Genomic DNA, 18,749 nt, shown 5'->3' with positions numbered 1-18,749 from the left:
CGACGTGATCCGGGTCACGATGACCTGGATCGTGCCGCATGCCTGCCGTTTGGCCCGGCTGCAGTGGAGCTTGGAAATGAAGTCTTCTCCATGTGTCCACTACAATGCCGGAAAAGCCGGGTTACTGCAGACCCGGCTTCGGTGTGAACGGCGCCGACTCGGGAAAATGCTGGGTCGGCGCCGGCTAAATTCCGGGTCTGATCGGGTTTGGAACCCTGTTCCAAGCTCCGGGTCAGACTCGGAATTCAGGTATAAAAGCGGTAGTATATAGTTCCTTTTTATTCATATTTTTGTGTTTAGTTCCTTGATATTTGTTCTAGCTCTGTGTTTTGTGCATTTAGCACTGATTTCTTTAACATTTTAAAATCTCAGACCTAAAGCTATGCAGTAATTTTTGTATAGACCAAGTACTTGGTGGTGGGATTGGCCGCAATTTAAGGAGCACCAGCTAAAATCTTGTCTTGAGCACAAAAACATTGGTCTGGCCTGGTTCTGATATGTTCTATAATTTCCCACCCTTAATCCAAGCTGTAGCACAAGTAATCCAGCCGCTACAAAATTGTATAACAGGCTTCTCTCCCTTCAGCATCTTGCTTTTATGGATGCCCTTCTCAACCATTCTCCTCTTAAAAACCTTGTGGATGTTTATTAAATGTCATCCCAGTGTGGTGTTTCTATTAGTGTTGCTCAAATACATACGTCATTTAGCCAGGCGAAAACTTATGCCCGTGTTCAATTCCAAAGACTTTTCGCTGGTGTGGAAAGTCAATGCATTGGAATCCGCGAAAAAGTTTAGCCTATGAAAGCAGGCGGAAAAAGTGCAGAATTGGGGTTTAGGGGTGCAAACTTGCGGGAACCCTCCTGCACCCTTGGGACAGTCCCCTAAAGCTTAAACTGTGTCAAAAAAATTAAATTTTAAGTATCCACATTAGCTTTATTAGGGGTACTAGTACATCCCTATAGTGATCCCCTATGTTAGTGCAGCTTTTGGGGGGGGTACAGACTGTTCTCCCCATTGTTGACAGTACTTTTCGCTAGCTCGGAATTCGCCGGGTGCCGTTTTCGGCAATTTTAATTGAATACGTGGTTAAGTGGAGACGCGTGCGATACTTTTCCGCATGGAAAACCAGCGATGACGGCGAAAAGTCCGGCATGCGAAAAAGTTTTCGACTTTTCACACTTAATTGAATATGCCCCTAAAACTAGATACAACACATTTTACACATCCATGATCATTGGATTGAATTTTATCATTCTGACTTGCAATAATTTTCGGCTTACGTTTTATTTCAAGCTTCAGGGAATCATTTATTGGTTGGATTGTGTTTTTTTTTTTTTTTTTTCAAAATCGCTTTTAGCTTTTAAAAGTATTATTTTAAAATACCTCTCACCTCATTGTTAGGAAAGCGGTTCCAGTTGAAGTCTTTCTTCTCGCCAACCATAACAGAGATAACTATAACCTCTGTTATAGTATTTTTTACGTAATAGGATAAGCCTTAGGCTACTCTACTTATATCCTGGGTAAAATTGGAGCATTGCTTGGTCCTCACCAGATATCGTGTACTGGGTTGCCTGGCACTGCCACACTTTCAATATTATTGCTATGCTGCACAGTTGGCTAATTTACGTCCCTGGGTTCAGAATACTGATAGTGATGTGCTGCACACTCTCATGATGGCCCAGATATTAATTGCAATGAATGTATTTAACGCCAGTCTGACTATTGAGGTTTGGGTGGCCAGTCTATGTCAAAATGCCCTAAATGGTGGTGTCTTGGAGGTATGTTTTGGCATCTATTGTGGTAGTCTCCAGTGGTGGAGATTTTTGGGACAAGGTACTACAATCATTCATGTCCATGGGTGTTCCTCTATACCTCCTTACTCCTGTTCTATATTCCTTGGGAACCGTAGCCAAAATCTTATTCAATTAAATATACTAGGCAATATGTCCTTAATGTGTGTACACTTGCTAAAATGTGTATCGCTCGCACCTCCTGGTTGGTCCACGACTGGCAGAATTTTCATCAATGGATATCCCTAGTTAATGTTGTTATGAGGCATCTATACATGGCAAGTACAGCAGAATCCACATATGATCTAAGTGGTTGGGGTCCAGATATCCTAAAATAATTTCCTATTAGGACATCTCCTTCTAGTCTGCCCCATCGGGTTGGGGTGTCTACAGGTTTCACTTGTACTCTCCTCTGTAGATCTCCCCTTATGGTGTTTGCATGGTAATTTGGGAGGTGATCCAGTGTTCAATACCCACTTCCTATGTTGTCTCAGTGATTGGATTTTAGATGTATAATCCTTATGCTGGATATTTCGTGGTTCATTAATTCCCCTTTATGTTGTAATCTTTTGTATTCGTATATCTGTAATCTTTTGTGTTTGTTTGTTTATTGATGGTAGATGCGCTATTCATACCCGCTAAGAGCACACTGCAAATGCAGTATGTACAATTTTAGACGTGTCTTTCTGTCTAGCGAGTACAAAGTTTGTACTTACCAGAAAGATCTCTATACAGGTTGTGTCTCCCATTTCCAAATATTCAGAAATACGGAATATTCCAAAATATGGAATATTTTGAGCATGACTGAGAGAGTAAATTTTTTTGTTTTTTGATGATTTAATGTACACAAACTTTGTTTAAAGCACAACATTATTAAAAATATTGTATAAAACTACCTTCAGGCTGTGTGTATAAGGTGTATATGAAACATAAATGAATTTCATGTATGTACACACACTTTGTTTGAGCCACAAAATTATTGAAAATATTGTATAAAATGACCTGCAGGCTGTGTGTATAAGGTGTATATAACACATAAATGCATTCTGTGTGTATATTTGGGTCCCATTCCCAAGATATTTCATTATGGTATGTATATATTCCAAAATACGGAATATTCCGTTAACCAAAATACCCCTGGTCCCAAGCATTTTGGATATGGGAGACTCAACCTGTAGTAACAGCTGTTCTAGTGGTGAACACTATAGAGGACGCATGTAATCAGTAAACCCCATAAAACCCTATATATAGTACTGAGTTTATGTAATGGCCTATATTTTTAGGGTATGTTATTAATTCTTTATGAACATGTCTGTAAATGGATGGCCGCCTTTTCTGTTCATGGTTTATCTGTGGGAGCTTTGGCACAAGTATCCAGCAATAACCTCTACATGTTGTGTCCCTGCCAATGTACACATGGGAAACTGTCTGCAAATGACTTGAGGTTTTGGAACAAAGTAAGGATGATCTGATACTGCATTTTACACTGTGTTCTTTATTTCATCTTCTATAATTATGACCGCATTAATATGCAATGTCTCATGTCTACAAATCTCTGGGTTTCTGTTATTTCTTTGTCCATAAACATCTGTTAGGGCCAATGTGATAGAAACTTTACTCTGGAATCACAGTAGGGGAGAATTATTTTTAAACAGATTGTTGAATATAATGGTGAAATACTGTACACAATGACATAATAGGAGTTACAGTGCATCCCGGAGAGTATTCACAGCGCTTCACTGTTTCCACATTTTGTTATGTTACAGCCTTATTCCAAAATGCAATTAATTCATTTTTGTCCTCAAAATTCTACACACAATACCCCATAAGGACAATGTGTAAAATGTTGGTTTTTTTTTTTAGATTTTTGCAAATTTAATAAAAAAAAACAAAAACAAACTTAGAAATCACATGTACATAAGTATTCACAACCTTTGCTCAATACTTTGTTGATGCACCTTTGGCAGCAATTACAGCCTCAAGTCTTTTTGAATATGATGCCACAAGCTTGGCACACCTATCTTTGGGCAGTTTCACCCATTCCTCTTTTCAGCACCTCTCAAACTCCATCATGTTGGACGGGAAGCGTCGGTGCACAGCCGTTTTCAGTTCTCTCCAGAGATGTTCAATCGGATTCAAGTCTGGGCTCTGGCTGGGCCACTCAAGGACATTCACAGAGTTGTCCTGAAGCCACTCCTTTGATATCTTGGCTGTGTGCTTAGGTTCGTTGCCCTGCTGAAAGATAAACCGCCGCCCCAGTCTGAGGTCAAGAGCGCTCTGGAGCAGGTTTTCATCCAGGATGTCTCTGTACATTGCTGCATTCATCTTTCCCTCTATCCTGACTAGTCTCCCAGTTCCTGCCTCTGAAAAACATCCCCACAGCATGATGCTGCCACCACCACCATGCTTCACTGTAGGGATGGTATTGGCCTGGCGATGAGCGGTGCCTGGTTTCCTCCAGACATAACGCCTGGCATTCACGCCAAAGAGTTCAATCTTTGTCTCATCAGACCAGAGAATTTTGTTTCTCATGGTCTGAGAGACCTTCAGGTGCATTTAGGCAAACTCCAGGCGGGCTGCCATGTGTTTTTTACTATTTTACTAAGGAGCGGCTTCCGTCTGGCCACTCTACCGTATAGGCCTGATTGGTGGATTGCTGCAGAGATGGTTGTCCTTCTTGAAGGTTCTCATCTCTCCACAGAGGAATTCTGTAGCTCTGACAGAGTGACCATCGGTTCTTGGTCACCTCCCTGACTAGGGCCCTACTCCCCCAATCGCTCAGTTTAGATGGCCGGCCAACTCTAGGAAGAGTCCTGGTGGTTCCGAACTTCTTTCATTTACTGATTATGGAGGCCACTGTGCTCATTGGGACCTTCAAAGCAGCAGATATTTTTCTGTACCATTCCCCAGATTTGTCCCTCGAGACAATCCTGTCTCGGAGGTCTACAGACAATTCCTTGGACTTCATGCTTGGTTTGTTTTCTGACATGCACTGTCAAGTGTGGGACCTTACATAGACAGTTGGACTCCAATTAAGCTGTAGGAACATCTCAAGGATTATCAGTGGAAACAGGGATGCACCTGAGCTCAATTTTGAGCATCAGGTCAAAGGCTGTGTATACTTTGATTTCGTAGGTTTTTTTTATTAAATTTGCCAAAATCTACAAAAAACTTTTTACATGTTGTCATTATAGGGTATTGTGTGTAGAATTTTGAGGACAAAAATACGCTGTGAATACTTTCCGGATGCACTGTAATAGTATAAAGATTTGTTTGTACTCTGGGCCTGATTCAGACCTGCACGCTAACGCAGAGCGCTCACAAGCGGGTCGATGTTGGCCCAGTGCGCATGCGCACGACAGAGCCGGCTCCGGATCTCGTACCAAAGGGGGCGTGCTGTCGATTTTGGCTGCCCAGACGGAGGCGTTCCCATGGGAATACTGTTCCCATGGGAACACCTACCGTCTGGGGCCGGCCCCACTGACATCACAAGTGATGTCAGTGGGAGTGCTTTCGGCTCTGTTTGAGCTGAAAGCACTCCAGGGCTTGCGGCAATGAGACCCTACCACAAGGGTCTCGTCGCAAGCCTGATGGTCGCGATGGTCTTGGCCATCGTGACCATCTTCCTGGCCGCTCGCTATAGCTGTGGGTGGGCTCCACCACTTCCTACGCCCCTGTCTAGCTGTCACTATTTCAGATGATTTGAAAGCAGGGAAGCAATGTAAAAAAACAATAAGTAAGGCAAGTCAAAAACTTTCAACAGGAAAAACAAAGAGAAGAGTCGAGTATTCAGTATGGTGCACTTAATTTCGATCCCACAAATAAATGTTATACACAATAGCTGATAAAACTTCAATAGTCTTTATTAGTTTATGTTATGTATCTATTATGTACCGCTGATCACTTTGATTGTAATTTAGATATCTTGTTTATTATCATCAGAATTGGAATTCATTGTAGTGTTACGTCTCCGTATTAATAACAATAGAGACGTGTAGAATATTTATGATCGTACTGTCATAGAGACTTACTTAACAAGAGTGTGATGTTTACTCTCTAAGTGATGAGCATTATACGGCGCAAGACAGCTTATTGAGACACAGGATAAATATAACTGCCATGCAATATAAGATGTGCATTGTAAGTTAACGATTTTTTAAAATACAAGGTTACCAAATGTGACAAAGCATATAACAGGTTACTAATTATAACTGATCGCTAAGTTAGTATGTGATTATAGGAAAAACGATATACCTACCTATTGGAAAATAATCAGGATTACCAATGAATTTAATTCCCTGAAAGGCAATTATTATATTGTCCCTGCTAATAGATAGAAGCTCAGCATTTGGATATAATCACAGTATACATTCAAAACTATATGCATGATAAGTCAATTCCTATGAGAGATATGCAAAATAGACCAGCTGTATTTGAAACAGAGTTTTAATACCTTTCTCATACTCTACTTCTTCACATATTTATCTTTCTTAATCTGTTATGGATCAAATATATATATATATTTCGCCGGTCAATTGGTTTCCTTAAATAATTCATTTTTAACATAAACTAATAAAGACTATTGAAGTTTTTATCAGCTATTGTGTATAACATTTATACAGTATGTGGTATCTGTGATCAAAATTAAGTGCACCATACTGAATACTCTACTTTTTTTCTTTGTTTTTCCTGGTAGCACCCCAGAAATAGGAATTTTCTCAAAACTTGCAAATATCCCCTTAAACAAAACAAGAGGAGATATTATCTAATAGAGGATCATCCAATAACTATTGGGTTAAGATCGCACGTATATACAGAAAACTGGGACCACTAATGGTGTCAAAACTCTGTCCTATCTTACAACGTCAGATACTTGGTTGCATATTGAGAGGAATCAGTAGTAGGAAGAAAGAAGTAATAATGCCACTGTATGGGTCATTGGTATGGCCTCATCTAGAATACTGTGCTCAGTTCTGGAGACCATGGGGCCTATTCATCAACACTAAAATAACGTTTTTAAGGACATTTTCCTTAAATAACATTATTTTGGTATTCATGTAGCCACTTAGCACAGGAGATATCACAGATATCTCCTTGCTAAGTTCCCCTGCGTTAATTTCCACACTCCCCATACATTAGTATGGGGATGTGGAAATTGTGGTATTCCTCAAATTACGAAAATTATAAATTTTCGGAATTTGATGCAGTTACTATTCGCCACTGTGAGGTGGTGAATAGCAGGTGAAACTTACCTGTATCCGCGTGTGCAGGTCCCCCGACGAGTCCCTCCGGCGCTCTGCTCCGTCCTCAGGCTCCGGAGTCTGGTCTGTCATGTGTGCTCCCCAGCAGAGCACAAGAAAGTTTAGACAAAAAAAAAAAGTTTTTTTTTCTAATCTGTCATGTGGTCTGCTGGGAAACCACATGACAGACCAGCAGGACGGAGCCGGAGGCTGCTGCGCGGACAGGTAAGTCGGGGGGGGGGGGGAGGTCGAGGGGGGTACGAAACTTAACTCATCTGTAGGCAGTGCTGCGCATGCGCTGGTTTTACAGATGTAACAGCGCATGCGCAGCACTGTTTCCAGATGCGATAAGGTAGTGTAGGCAGGGAAAAGTATGTATTTCCCGAAAAGCTGTCATCGCAAAAATGAGAGCTTTTCGGAATAGATACTTATGGAGAGGTGAAATGATGAATTCCACCTATAATTAGCTAGAACTCCATGAGAGTTCTAAAGCTAATTATCTCCAGAGAATTTTTATGTTTAATGAATAGGCCCCCATATCTCCAATGTACAAAGAAGGGCAACTAAACTGTTGCATGCCCTACATCCCAAAACATACTAGCAAAGACTAAAAGATCTTGATATGTATAGTTTGGAGCAGAGAAGAGAAAGGGGGACATGATAGAAATATTCAAATATATCAATGGTATGAACAAGGTACAGAAGAGAATTTCTTCAAAGGAAGAGAAGTATTAGAATACGAGGACATGCACTAAGACTGGAGGGAGGTAGGTTTAAAGGAAATTTGAGAAAAAACTGCTTCACAGAAGGGGTAATAGATAAGTGGAGTAGCCTTCCATCAGAGGTGGTAGAGACTAAAGGCGGGTATCCATTTGCCGACAGTGAAGGACTGAACGATATAGTTATCGTTCGTTATACTGTGCAGTGCCCACACTGAACTATATGTTGTTCAGTGCAGGCACCCTCTCTCATCTCCGAACATGCTCACCCTGACCATATCGTCAGGTTGACTGTCCTGGTCGAGCGATGAGCGAGGCCGACAACGACCAGCGGGAGCGCTTATCGCTGGTCGTTGCCGACATATCCAGTGCGCGATTAATGAACGATAACGATATAATTTTCCTTCAATTGTCCGTTTATATTGGCAAGTGGATATGCGCCTTAAGACAGTATAGAAGTTATAACATGCTTACAGTAGGCATAAGAATATCCTTACAAAGAACTGAGGATCACATAGGGATGAGGTTACAAAATGTTAAAACAAAGGGGCAGACTAGATGGGTCAAGTGCTTCTTATCTGCCATCAAATTCTATGTTTCTATGTTAATATTTTACCACCTCTCTCTTTATTCTGTTCTCTGGATTATGTAGCAGTCACGTGATGTTCTCAGCATTATATGACAGGCACTGTGATGCTTTCAACATTATATGGCAGTAACTGTGATGGTCTCTGCATTATATGGTGGATGCAATGATGTTCTCATCATTATATGACGGGGACTGTGATGCTCTCTACATTATATGGTGGTCACTGCGATGTTCTCAGCATTATTAGTGTTCATTCTAGCACCTTGCACACGTCACATCCCGTGCAGTTCCTCTTTTCTGCCTGAGGTGTCTCTCTCTCTTTCTCTCTGCTCTGGAGCTTCTAGCATACTCTGGTCTCTCAGACATTTGCTGCATCAGCTGAGTGTGCTAGAAACACCATAGCAGAGAGCGACATCCTAGGCAGGAAAGAGGAACTGCATGGGTTGTAATAGGTGCAGGGTGCTAGAATTAACACTATATATGGTAGGCACTGTGATGCTCTCTGCATTATTTGGGGTCACCGTGATGTTTTCAGCATTTTATGGCGATCACCATGATGATCTCAGCATTATATGGCAGTCAACGTGATGTTCTAAGCATTATATGGCGGTGACAGTGATATTCTCATTATTATATGGCAGTCACTGTGATGTTCTCAGCATTATATGGTAGGCACTGTGATGCTCTCTGCATTATATGGGGGTCACCGTGATGTTTTCAGCATTTTATGGCGATCACCATGATGATCTCAGCATTATATGGCAGTCAACGTGATGTTCTAAGTATTATATGGCGGTGACGGTGATATTCTCATTATTATATGGCAGTCACTGTGATGTTCTCAGCATTATATGGTAGGCACTATGATGCTCTCTGCATTATATGGGGGTCACCGTGATGTTTTCAGCATTTTATGGCGATCACCATGATGATCTCAGCATTATATGGCAGTCAACGTGATGTTCTAAGTATTATATGGCGGTGACGGTGATATTCTCATTATTATATGGCAGTCACTGTGATGTTCTCAGCATTATATGGTAGGCACTGTGATGCTCTCTGCATTATATGGCGGTCACGGTGATGTTTTCAGCATTATATGGCAGTCATCGTGATGTTCTCAGCATTATATGGCAGTCATCGTGATGTTCTCAGCATTATATGGCAGGCACTGTGATGCTTTCAACATTATATGGCAGTAACTGTGATGGTCTCTGGATTATATGGTGGATGCAATGATGTTCTCATCATTATATGACAGGGACTGTGATGCTCTCTACATTATATGGTGGTCACTGCGATGTTCTCAGCATTATATGGCAGTCATCGTGATGTTCTCAGCATTATATGGCAGTCATCGTGATGTTCTCAGCATTATATGGCAGACAGCAGTAATATTGTGCTCTCTTTATGCTTAATGAAACAGCTAAATTTACTAGTGGTGCTTCGTACTGCATCATAGCATTCACCGTACCTCGTATAACCGCCCTCCTCCTTGCTGTCGAATGAGGTTATAGGGGAATGAGTAAATATCTGGTGCACAATGTGCTGGGTGATAGTATAATAAGGCAATGGAGAAAATGGTGACAAGTTCTCCTTATTTGTACTATGTACTAAGTACTTTGTACTTATATGTTCCTTGCAGTAAGTTGACTTTTTAGAAGCGGGTGGTTCTGTAACATAGCAGGCACAGAGTGGCTGACATCTTGGTTAACTCATTAAGACATTGGGCCATATTCAATTAGGCTGCGAAATGCTGTCATCAGCGATACTTTATCACCGATGACGTCATTTTCGCATTTCTCACTTATCCCCGTATTCAATTCGTCCGACTTTTCACATGTGCGAAAAGTCAATGCATCAGACCCTGCGAAAAAATATCACCTATAAATAGGTGGCGAAAAAAAGTGCAGAATTGGGGTTTTGGGGTACAAACTTCCAAAAACCACCCTGAACCCCTTGGACAGTCCTCCAAAGGTAATGTGTGTCAAAAAAATGTAAAGTTCCACAGAACACCCCAAAAACAGTACTTTAGGTTTGGGGAAATACTCAGGGGGGGTCCCCAAGTATGCCCCAGGTGTTTTCTTGTTTGCAGGTGCTTGCGGAAGGTGGATTGTTCGCTTTTTTAAAATCTTCACATTAGCAAGTTTAAAATATGGTAGTACCCATTTTCATGTACCCCAAATGCTAAGTGCTAATCTTCACCACTTTCCCAAAGACGCTAAATAGCACCTATTGAGACCATTTAAAGACCCCATATACCTTTAGCAGGGCTATTCGGGGGTACCCATAGTGAACCCCCATGTCAGAGCATCTTTTGGGGGTTGTCAGGCCGATTTCCCCAAAAATGACAGGACTTTTCGCTGATTTCGTTTTCGCTGGGTCCCGTTTTCGCCGATTTGGGATTGAATACGTTGATACGCGGGGACGTGCGCGATACTTTTTTGACCCTGAAATCAGCGACGAAGGTGAAAAGTCTGGCAACGGACTTTTCGCTCCAAATTGAATATGCCCCATTGTCCTTAAGAAGTCGTAGGTGATATCTAACAATTGCAGTGGGACAACAGGGTAACACTGAAAAAGGCAATCTGGTTTTGTGGGGTTTGTTGTTCCTTCAGTCTCTGGTATATCTCAGTTACTAGAGTTAACATTTCCCTTGTTTACTCCTTTGTGAGTAATAACCATCCTTAGCCATGAGCAATAAATCTGACAGATTCTAGAAAACAATGTCCCATGGAATACATCACTAGAAATGTGAAACAATCAATAAATGTTTTATCCAAAATAGATTTTTGAATTAACCATCTGTTAAGATATTAGTTAATTTCTTATGTGCTCTTTAGTTCCATTAGTGTAAGTTGTTTTAGTGAAATCTCCATTGATTTTAAGTTGATGTTTCCCATCTGGAGTTGGGCGTGTGATGATCACATGTATTTACCCTTTAATCGCTTTGGGCCTGGAACTCATTGTAAAGTTTTTGTTTTTTTCTTTCCCATTGTTGACTCCTCCATAAGGTTGAAGCAATTCCAGAAAAATAAACAGTGTTAGAAATGTGTCCTGTCCAAAACCCAACTGATTCATTCAGAACTTGCCTAACATTCTAAAGAGCCCACAGTTTCCAGACACGTTTATGCAGTTAGCATTTCCTGTTGGCTAATAACAAACATCTTGTCATATTTCAGACTCACAACTGGGTTATTTTAGTTTTATTTTGTCATAAATTTTTACTTTACTACCTACAGTTATGAAAGGACAACACACATTAGTAAATGTGATTTTATAACTAGTGTTTATAAATCTTCACAAAATGGGTCTAGTAATGTTGTATGTGCAAAAATTAGTTCTGTATGGCATTTTTATTGTTTGTTTTTTTTCAAATTAAATTCTAATTAATTCTTTCCCCCTGTGCTTCATGCTGTCAATGATGTATGTCCAAGGTGCTTGTAACAGCCTGAGTAGATGCTTTGTGCGGGTTGTCGTAGCCCCATACCTGTTACATGAGAAGGTCAGCAGGGAGGAGCATTGACAACCCCAGGCAAGGTCCACTGGAGCAGGACGGAGAATCTTCTTCTAAGGACAATAAAAGCCTCTGAGGACAAGTCAGATTGACAGAGTAGAAGTAAAATAAAACATAGGATTTATATTTACCACCAATGTTTTAAGTGAAATTTGCCTTATAAAATCTGTACATATAGCATGTCTTTTTGGCTTTACTTTATGCAGTAAACAAATTATTAGTACAGGTTGAGTCTCCCATATCCAAATATTCTGAAATACGGAATCATTTTGGCATGACTGAGTTAATGAAACCTTTGATTTTTGATGGTTCAATGTACACAAACTTTATCAAAGGCACAAATGATTAAAAATATTGTATAAAATTACCTTCAGGCTTTGTGTATAAGGTGTATATGAAACATAAATTAATTCAATTTCTGTACACAAACTATGCTTGAGCTACAAAATACCCCTGGTCCCAAGCATTTTGGATATGGGAGACAACCTGTAGCACATTATCTAATAAACCTAAAATACTATACATAATAAAATACATAAATGAGTTACTAGTATGACTAATAAAACATATGCAAAATGTTTGTGTGTGTGTATAATAAATATACTTGCACAGTAGATGGGACAATGCGATGACTTGCATATCGGATGTATATGATATATTGTTCAGATCCGTATCGGATTGCTATATCGTATGATATATCGTATAGTGTGTACTCTGCTTTAGGAGAAATGTGTAAGAAATATAAACTGAGAACTTAATTAAAATATAAGAAATTTGCTAGAACTGCTGGTATCTACGATAAAGCTGTTATCACTGAGGAAAGCATTTTCATTCTATGCAAATCAGGTATTCTTTATTATTAAAGGGAATGACTGGACTCTTCAAAAAGTTTAATAGTTAATTAGTTAAGACCGGCTTGCACTTGGCATAAAAATATGTATATACTACGAATCAAAAGACTTATAATGGGATGCAGTTGGGATGCCGATGGTCTAAATGCCGACCGTCAGCATCCCGATTGTTTAATCCCGGCAGGTGTCTAATGACCAGCGTTGCAATCCCAACGCTGGTCATTAGACCTATGCCGGGATCCCGACACCCGGCTTACTGATCGAAGGTAAGCCGGGGGGGGAGGGTTAGGTTTAGGGTTCCCGGGGGGACTTAGGGTTAGGCATCCCTCCGGGAGGTTAGGTTTAGGCTAGCGGAGGGGGGGGTTAGGGTTAGGCACTCTCCCCCCCCCCCCATCCCCAGGGTCTTGTTTAGGCGGCGGGGAAGGGGGGATTAGGCTTAGGCACTTTGGGGAGGGTTAGGGGGTAAAATTAGGCATGGCCGGCGGTAAATCGTATGTATTCCCTTAAAACACCTCCATTTGACCAGTTTTATTGAAATTTAAGCCCAATGAATAGCCTGAACGAATAAACTTGTTTTGCAGCAATGAAATAGTGTGGGGTTTATATACACCCCATGTATTGCTATTAAAATTTATTAAGCGACAGGTTTCTAAATTACACCAAAATTGCGGGATGAAGTCATGTGATAGCCGCCGCCGGTCACAATCCTGACAACGTAATCCCAGCAAAGGATCTAACATAGGTGTTGAAATACCGACGCCTATGTTAATCTGTTAATCCCGATGCCGGGACCCCGACAGGATGCCGGACCGATTGTCCAACGCTGGGGGTAAGTACCCATGTAGCCGAGAATGGGGGGTTTAGGGTTAGGCACCCCCGGGGGGAGATTTAGGGATAGGCACCCCCCCCAGGAGGGTTGGGTATAGGGTGTGGGGAGGGGGGGTTAGGTTTCTGCACGCCGGGGGTGAGGTTAGGGTTAGGCACCCCTAAAGAAGGGTTATGGTTAGGGGGGGAGAGGGAAGGGTTAGGCACTTACCTCCGTCGGGATCTCCGTTGTTCAGCTTGCCGGCATCGGAATTTCGACCGCCGGGCTCTCGTCCGGCGGTCATTCATACCGATTCCCAAAATTGATGCCTAGTAATTTTAGCCCTAGCCCTGTTCTATTCTGTTCTAAAATGTGTTTTGATGGCGGTTTTGCAGCGATTTTGGCCTTTTAGCCAGTAAATCTGCGGATAGCAAAACCGCCACCAAACCGCCGGGGTTTAGAACGCACCGCTTAGTAAATTTTTCCCCAACTGTCAAACTTGGAGGAGGAAGGGTGATGGTTTTGGGGCTATTTTGCTAGAGCTATCACAGCATGTTACAACACTGTCTTCAGTTATACATCTAGTTAGTTAAGAGTTCATCCTACAGCAAGATATTAACCCAAAACATACCTCCAGGCAGGTTGGGTACGGGATGCCGGCGCTCTGGATCCCGCCAGGATAATAACTACATCCCCTCCAGGCTACTACGTCAGAACTATTTTCAAGGAAAAGAATTAGGCTTTAGGCTTCAAATCATTGATTGGCCACAGCAGGATGTAGTCAGCATCCCGGGTGCCGACAGTCAGAAACCCGGCTCCGGGATCCTGACAGCAGTCGGAATCCCGACCGCTGACATCCCGAATGGTGAGTATTATGGTTTGCTGGGAGGGTTAGGGTAAAGCACTAGGAGGAGGTTTAGGGGGGTTAGGCTGCGGGAGGGGGGGTTATGCTGTGGGAAAGGTGGGCACTTACCTGCATGCATCGGGTTTCTGACTGTCGGTATGTCACTGTCTGTATTCTGACCGCTGGGACCTAAAACCCATTGAGCTTGTTTGCGATGAACTGGACAGAAGAGTAAGAGCAAAGCAACCTACAAGTACAGCACATTTGAAGAACTTCCCCAACAAATAATCAACGGCTGCTTTGAGAAGTCAAATATTTAGATTTAATATTATGATTTATTTTCTTTCTTCAATTGTTTAATTGTTCTATGCTTTAGAGTACTTTGACAGTGAAATGATGTGAAAAAAATTGATAATAAAATAACTGTAGTAATAATTCAGTATAATGTGTCAGATTGCTACCAATCGTATGTTTATAACAGCACATAAGATGCAGTGTTGCTTCCACATACACTAGGCATGTGCGTTTTAGGGTGTTATACAGCACCCCAGCTGGACAGCATTGCCATAGAAATGTGATGTTTGCAATTAATTGTGGTAATTCTTTGAATGCTAATAGATGAGTTTTCATGAAGTGTCATCTTTACGATATTTGTATTGACCCATTATGTTTTACTTGCCAAAATAATATATATGTAAATTTTTGTTTGTGAGGCTTTATAATTACTAACCTATTTATTTCTAAGATTTTAATTAAATTTCGTGGTTAGTTCTCCATCTGTGGTCCAGATGAATATTTGAAAATAAATTCAGTATATGTACAGTGATCATTGCGTGCTAGTAGGAAATTAGTGGCAGAACGTGTTCATTGTACACAATAGTTGTTTTGTATTATTTCTTAAATGTATTTAATTTAACCAGCACAGCCATCTTGTTTTTTGTAGTGACCCTGCTGCCAAATCTTTGTGGGAGTCTTTGCTTAACATGAAGCACAAGGAGGCTGTGATGGAAGTGAGAAGATATATGGTGGATGCAGCCAGCAGAGAGAAACTGCCAATTAAGATGAGCATGGGTGAGCATTGAGTCTTACAATGTACATGGAATAATTAATGTGCTCATCAGCTAATCTATATAGTATTTGGGCCTGACTCTGAGTCACACGCTAACCACACGCCACACTAATGTTCAGGTAGTTCACTGATGTTATAAGTACCGTGTACAGAGACAAAGAATGAATTTGACCTCAGGAATTATGGATTTTAGTGGGCATACCTAGAAGGTAACAGGGGGACGGTTAGATAGTTGCAGGTGTGTCGCTGACAACGGCTGCATCCAAAAAAATGCAATGGCGTTCATACAGGTGTCCATCCATGTTCAGACAGGAGAGACTGCCTCTGCCATGGGGCTGGGGCTGCCTCTGCCATGGGGCTGGTTCAAGTGTCAATAGTACGTCCGTTGCTGCGTCTAGAGAGATGGATTTCTACAGATTCAGGGAGCTGCAAGTTGCCGTCTCAGTTTAAAAAAACAGCCGTGGGTTTAAGCATAATACGCAGCCGCCTTTTTATATGTTTTTATGTTTTAAGCTCCACTAGATGTCAAACATTAGATTGGGCTGTGAAGAGGGGTGAATTGCCATACTGTTGCCGGGGTTTCTGTGCCCCCTTCGCACCTAATTGGATTGACCCGTATGGATAAAATAGGGAATGGGATTGAAATACCGGCGGCTGTCCGACAGGAGGAGATTCTGACGAAGCAATGTAAGTACCTTAAGCCTCCCCTCAGGATTCCGACGCTGGTTTCCTGATTCGTGCAGATAGCGGCATGAGCATTTTGCTGGGCAGCAGGATGCCGGCGTCGGTATATTGACTGCCGGCATCTCATCTGCTGGGTTATTAACTACATCACGGATAATAGGCCAGGGGGCAGGGCAGTTCTGTTTCACATTAAAATGACAGAATAAAGCTGAAACATTCTAACCACTGCATTTGGTAATATGTTGTAAATGTCACAGCCGCTGACACTGTAACGTAGCATTTCGCAAATATAGGCATGCGCATGTCATTTTATCAGCAGAAGCTGCTTGTGCATCCTATTCACATCGCTTTGTGCTACTGAGTCACGCCACGGCATTGCGCGACTAGAAGGGCTGTTTAACGCATAAGGAAGTAAGATGTATGTGGACACATCTGTACCTATGAAATCCTCAACAATACCACCACTTTATAAATCTCATCTCATCTCATTCCAATTGTAAAGCGCAACGGAATATGCTGCTCTATATAAGTAACTGTTAATAAATAAATAAATTATATTCTCCCTCCTGCCCTCTTAAATCTACCTCTGTTTTGTGCCCCACCTTGTCTTTGGTAACCAACTCTCTTTACTGTCTACAAGACTTGTGACGTGCCCTGACACAGTAATGGAATTCTCTAGCACATCCAATAAACTCTGCCACAGCTTTCAAATCTTAAATCTCTAAAAAAATAAATCACCTCTTTATTAGAGCCTACCCTTCTCCCACCTGTACTAGCCACACTAATGCACACCCACACTGTCCCAGTCTCCACTCTGAGCCATACTCTCTCCTCTTGTTTCAGGTGTGACCTCTTCCTATTACAATGTAAGCTCTCTCATGGGCATGCCTCTGCTCTTTTGTTCTTGTCTGCATTTATTTTGTCTAGCTGGTATGTCCTTGTTTTTTGATTGTCTTCTTTACCCCTCTGTCCGAAGCAGCGGAGCACTGTTTATCTGGAGCTGCGGAGCACTGTGTATCTGGAGCTGCGGAGCACTGTGTATCTGGAGCTGCGGAGCACTGTTGTGCCTCACAGATTTACTACCATAATAATAAGAGTTGATATCCAGACTTTATATGTGCCTATTTCCTTACAGTTCATTGTTTTTACTTTATTAATGTTTACTTTATACATATTGTGCTCCAGTATACCAGAAATAAGTAACGTGTATCTTTATGCTCTCAGCACCAATGCTTAATGCCACCTTTTTAGTTGTCCTGTCTAGTACAAGTTGTATATATTGCAAATCTCACATCTTTCTCATCAGGCATCTTGGAGAGGTGTCTGTGAATATGGTAGTTGCATGTACAACGGTGTCTGTATACAAAACACGCTATATCTTTCCTGTCAGTCACTGTACTAAAGCAGAATAGCAGCTCAAGGTTTTGACATCCCACCAATATTCATAAACTGCCTCCAAAGAGATAAATGAGCTTGCAAGGCGAAACTATACAATTCAAAAAAGTTACATAACAGTCCCAAGGCAGACTCCCAAACCTGGGAACACAAAAGAGGCAGCAATTCATGTAGTGTAAGGAATTAATACAGAGAGAATAACTGCTTTTCCGCTAGGCTTTTAGTGGGGTGCTGAGTGGGGTGCCTTTTGGAAGCGCCCTGCTAAACCTGCCTGCGGGTGCCGTCCCCACCCACGGGCCTCAGTGTCCTACGGGTGGGGAAAACTGCAGTGTAGCGATCACCGCCGGTGATTACTTGCCAGGTGCATGCATCCGACATCTATTCACAGAGAAGGGAGAGCTTGGGGCAGCCCGGCATGTCCGTAAGTGACGGGCATGCCCCCAAGAGTGATGAAAAGGGGGCGCGTGCCGGAGTACCCTTTCTCTAGCTCCGGTGCCCTACCCAGCGCCGGACCTAGATTGAACACTAAATAAGCACACCAAAACTGTCTAGAGAAGTGAGCAGGGTACATACTGAGAAATCTGACGTAGCAGAGACCTTTCAGTATTTTCAAATACCTTCCTAATATATGTCTGTGTTTGGTTTGGCAAAGTCTCCGTATATCTGCCCCATTTTTTATAAAAAGTATGAACCCCTTTTCAATGTTAAAGGTGGCCATTCGTCTGTCCACTATACAGCTTTTCCACTCACACAAGGTGGAAGAGGCTTGAGAATTCTAAAGTGTTAGAATAATCTGCTTAGCCACTGTAACCATAACAGCTAGAAGGAGTACATAGGAATCAAATGAGGGACTTATATCCCATGGTGAGACATCAACAGAAAGGAGAGGAGAGCTTAAGCCTATTTGTGGCAATCTAAATCCCAAAGTAATGCGATTGTGGTCAAGAAGCTTATCCCAAGGCCCATTTATTTTTCAGCATTGCCATAAGTTATGTGATAAAGAGGCATTGGGGCGGTGACATTTGAGACCATCCCCAGAGAGAGTCTACAAAATGCTTCCTATGGGCAGGGAAACCTAGATCCTGTTCAACACTCGTAAATGAGTCTTTGGTCAACGAGCCGATTTGAGAGCTGGTAATATGGTGGCTGTGTATGATAAAATAGACTAAAAATATGGTATGTCTGGTAGTTCAAGGTGCCACACTTAAGATAGAGTAGACCATGACGTTTAATTTGTCTTGATGA

The 18,749-nt window shown here is 41.8% G+C and overlaps 1 protein-coding gene across 2 annotated transcripts in view; it reads left to right on the top strand.

The window, feature by feature from the left end:
- Positions 1-18,749, top strand: part of SCFD2 (sec1 family domain containing 2) — a 610,440-nt gene that overhangs the window by 36,122 nt on the left and 555,569 nt on the right. For both annotated transcript variants that reach the window (XM_088475261.1, XM_088475260.1), the window contains one exon: positions 15,300-15,427. In XM_088475261.1, the coding sequence (XP_088331387.1) occupies positions 15,300-15,427 (128 nt within the window). The remainder of the gene's footprint in view (positions 1-15,299; positions 15,428-18,749) is intronic.

This window comes from Taudactylus pleione, unplaced genomic scaffold (assembly GCF_031769625.1).
Source record: "Taudactylus pleione unplaced genomic scaffold, aTauple2 ptg000169l, whole genome shotgun sequence".
Lineage (NCBI taxonomy): Eukaryota > Metazoa > Chordata > Amphibia > Anura > Myobatrachidae > Taudactylus > Taudactylus pleione.
This window is presented reverse-complemented; position numbering and strand designations above follow the sequence as displayed.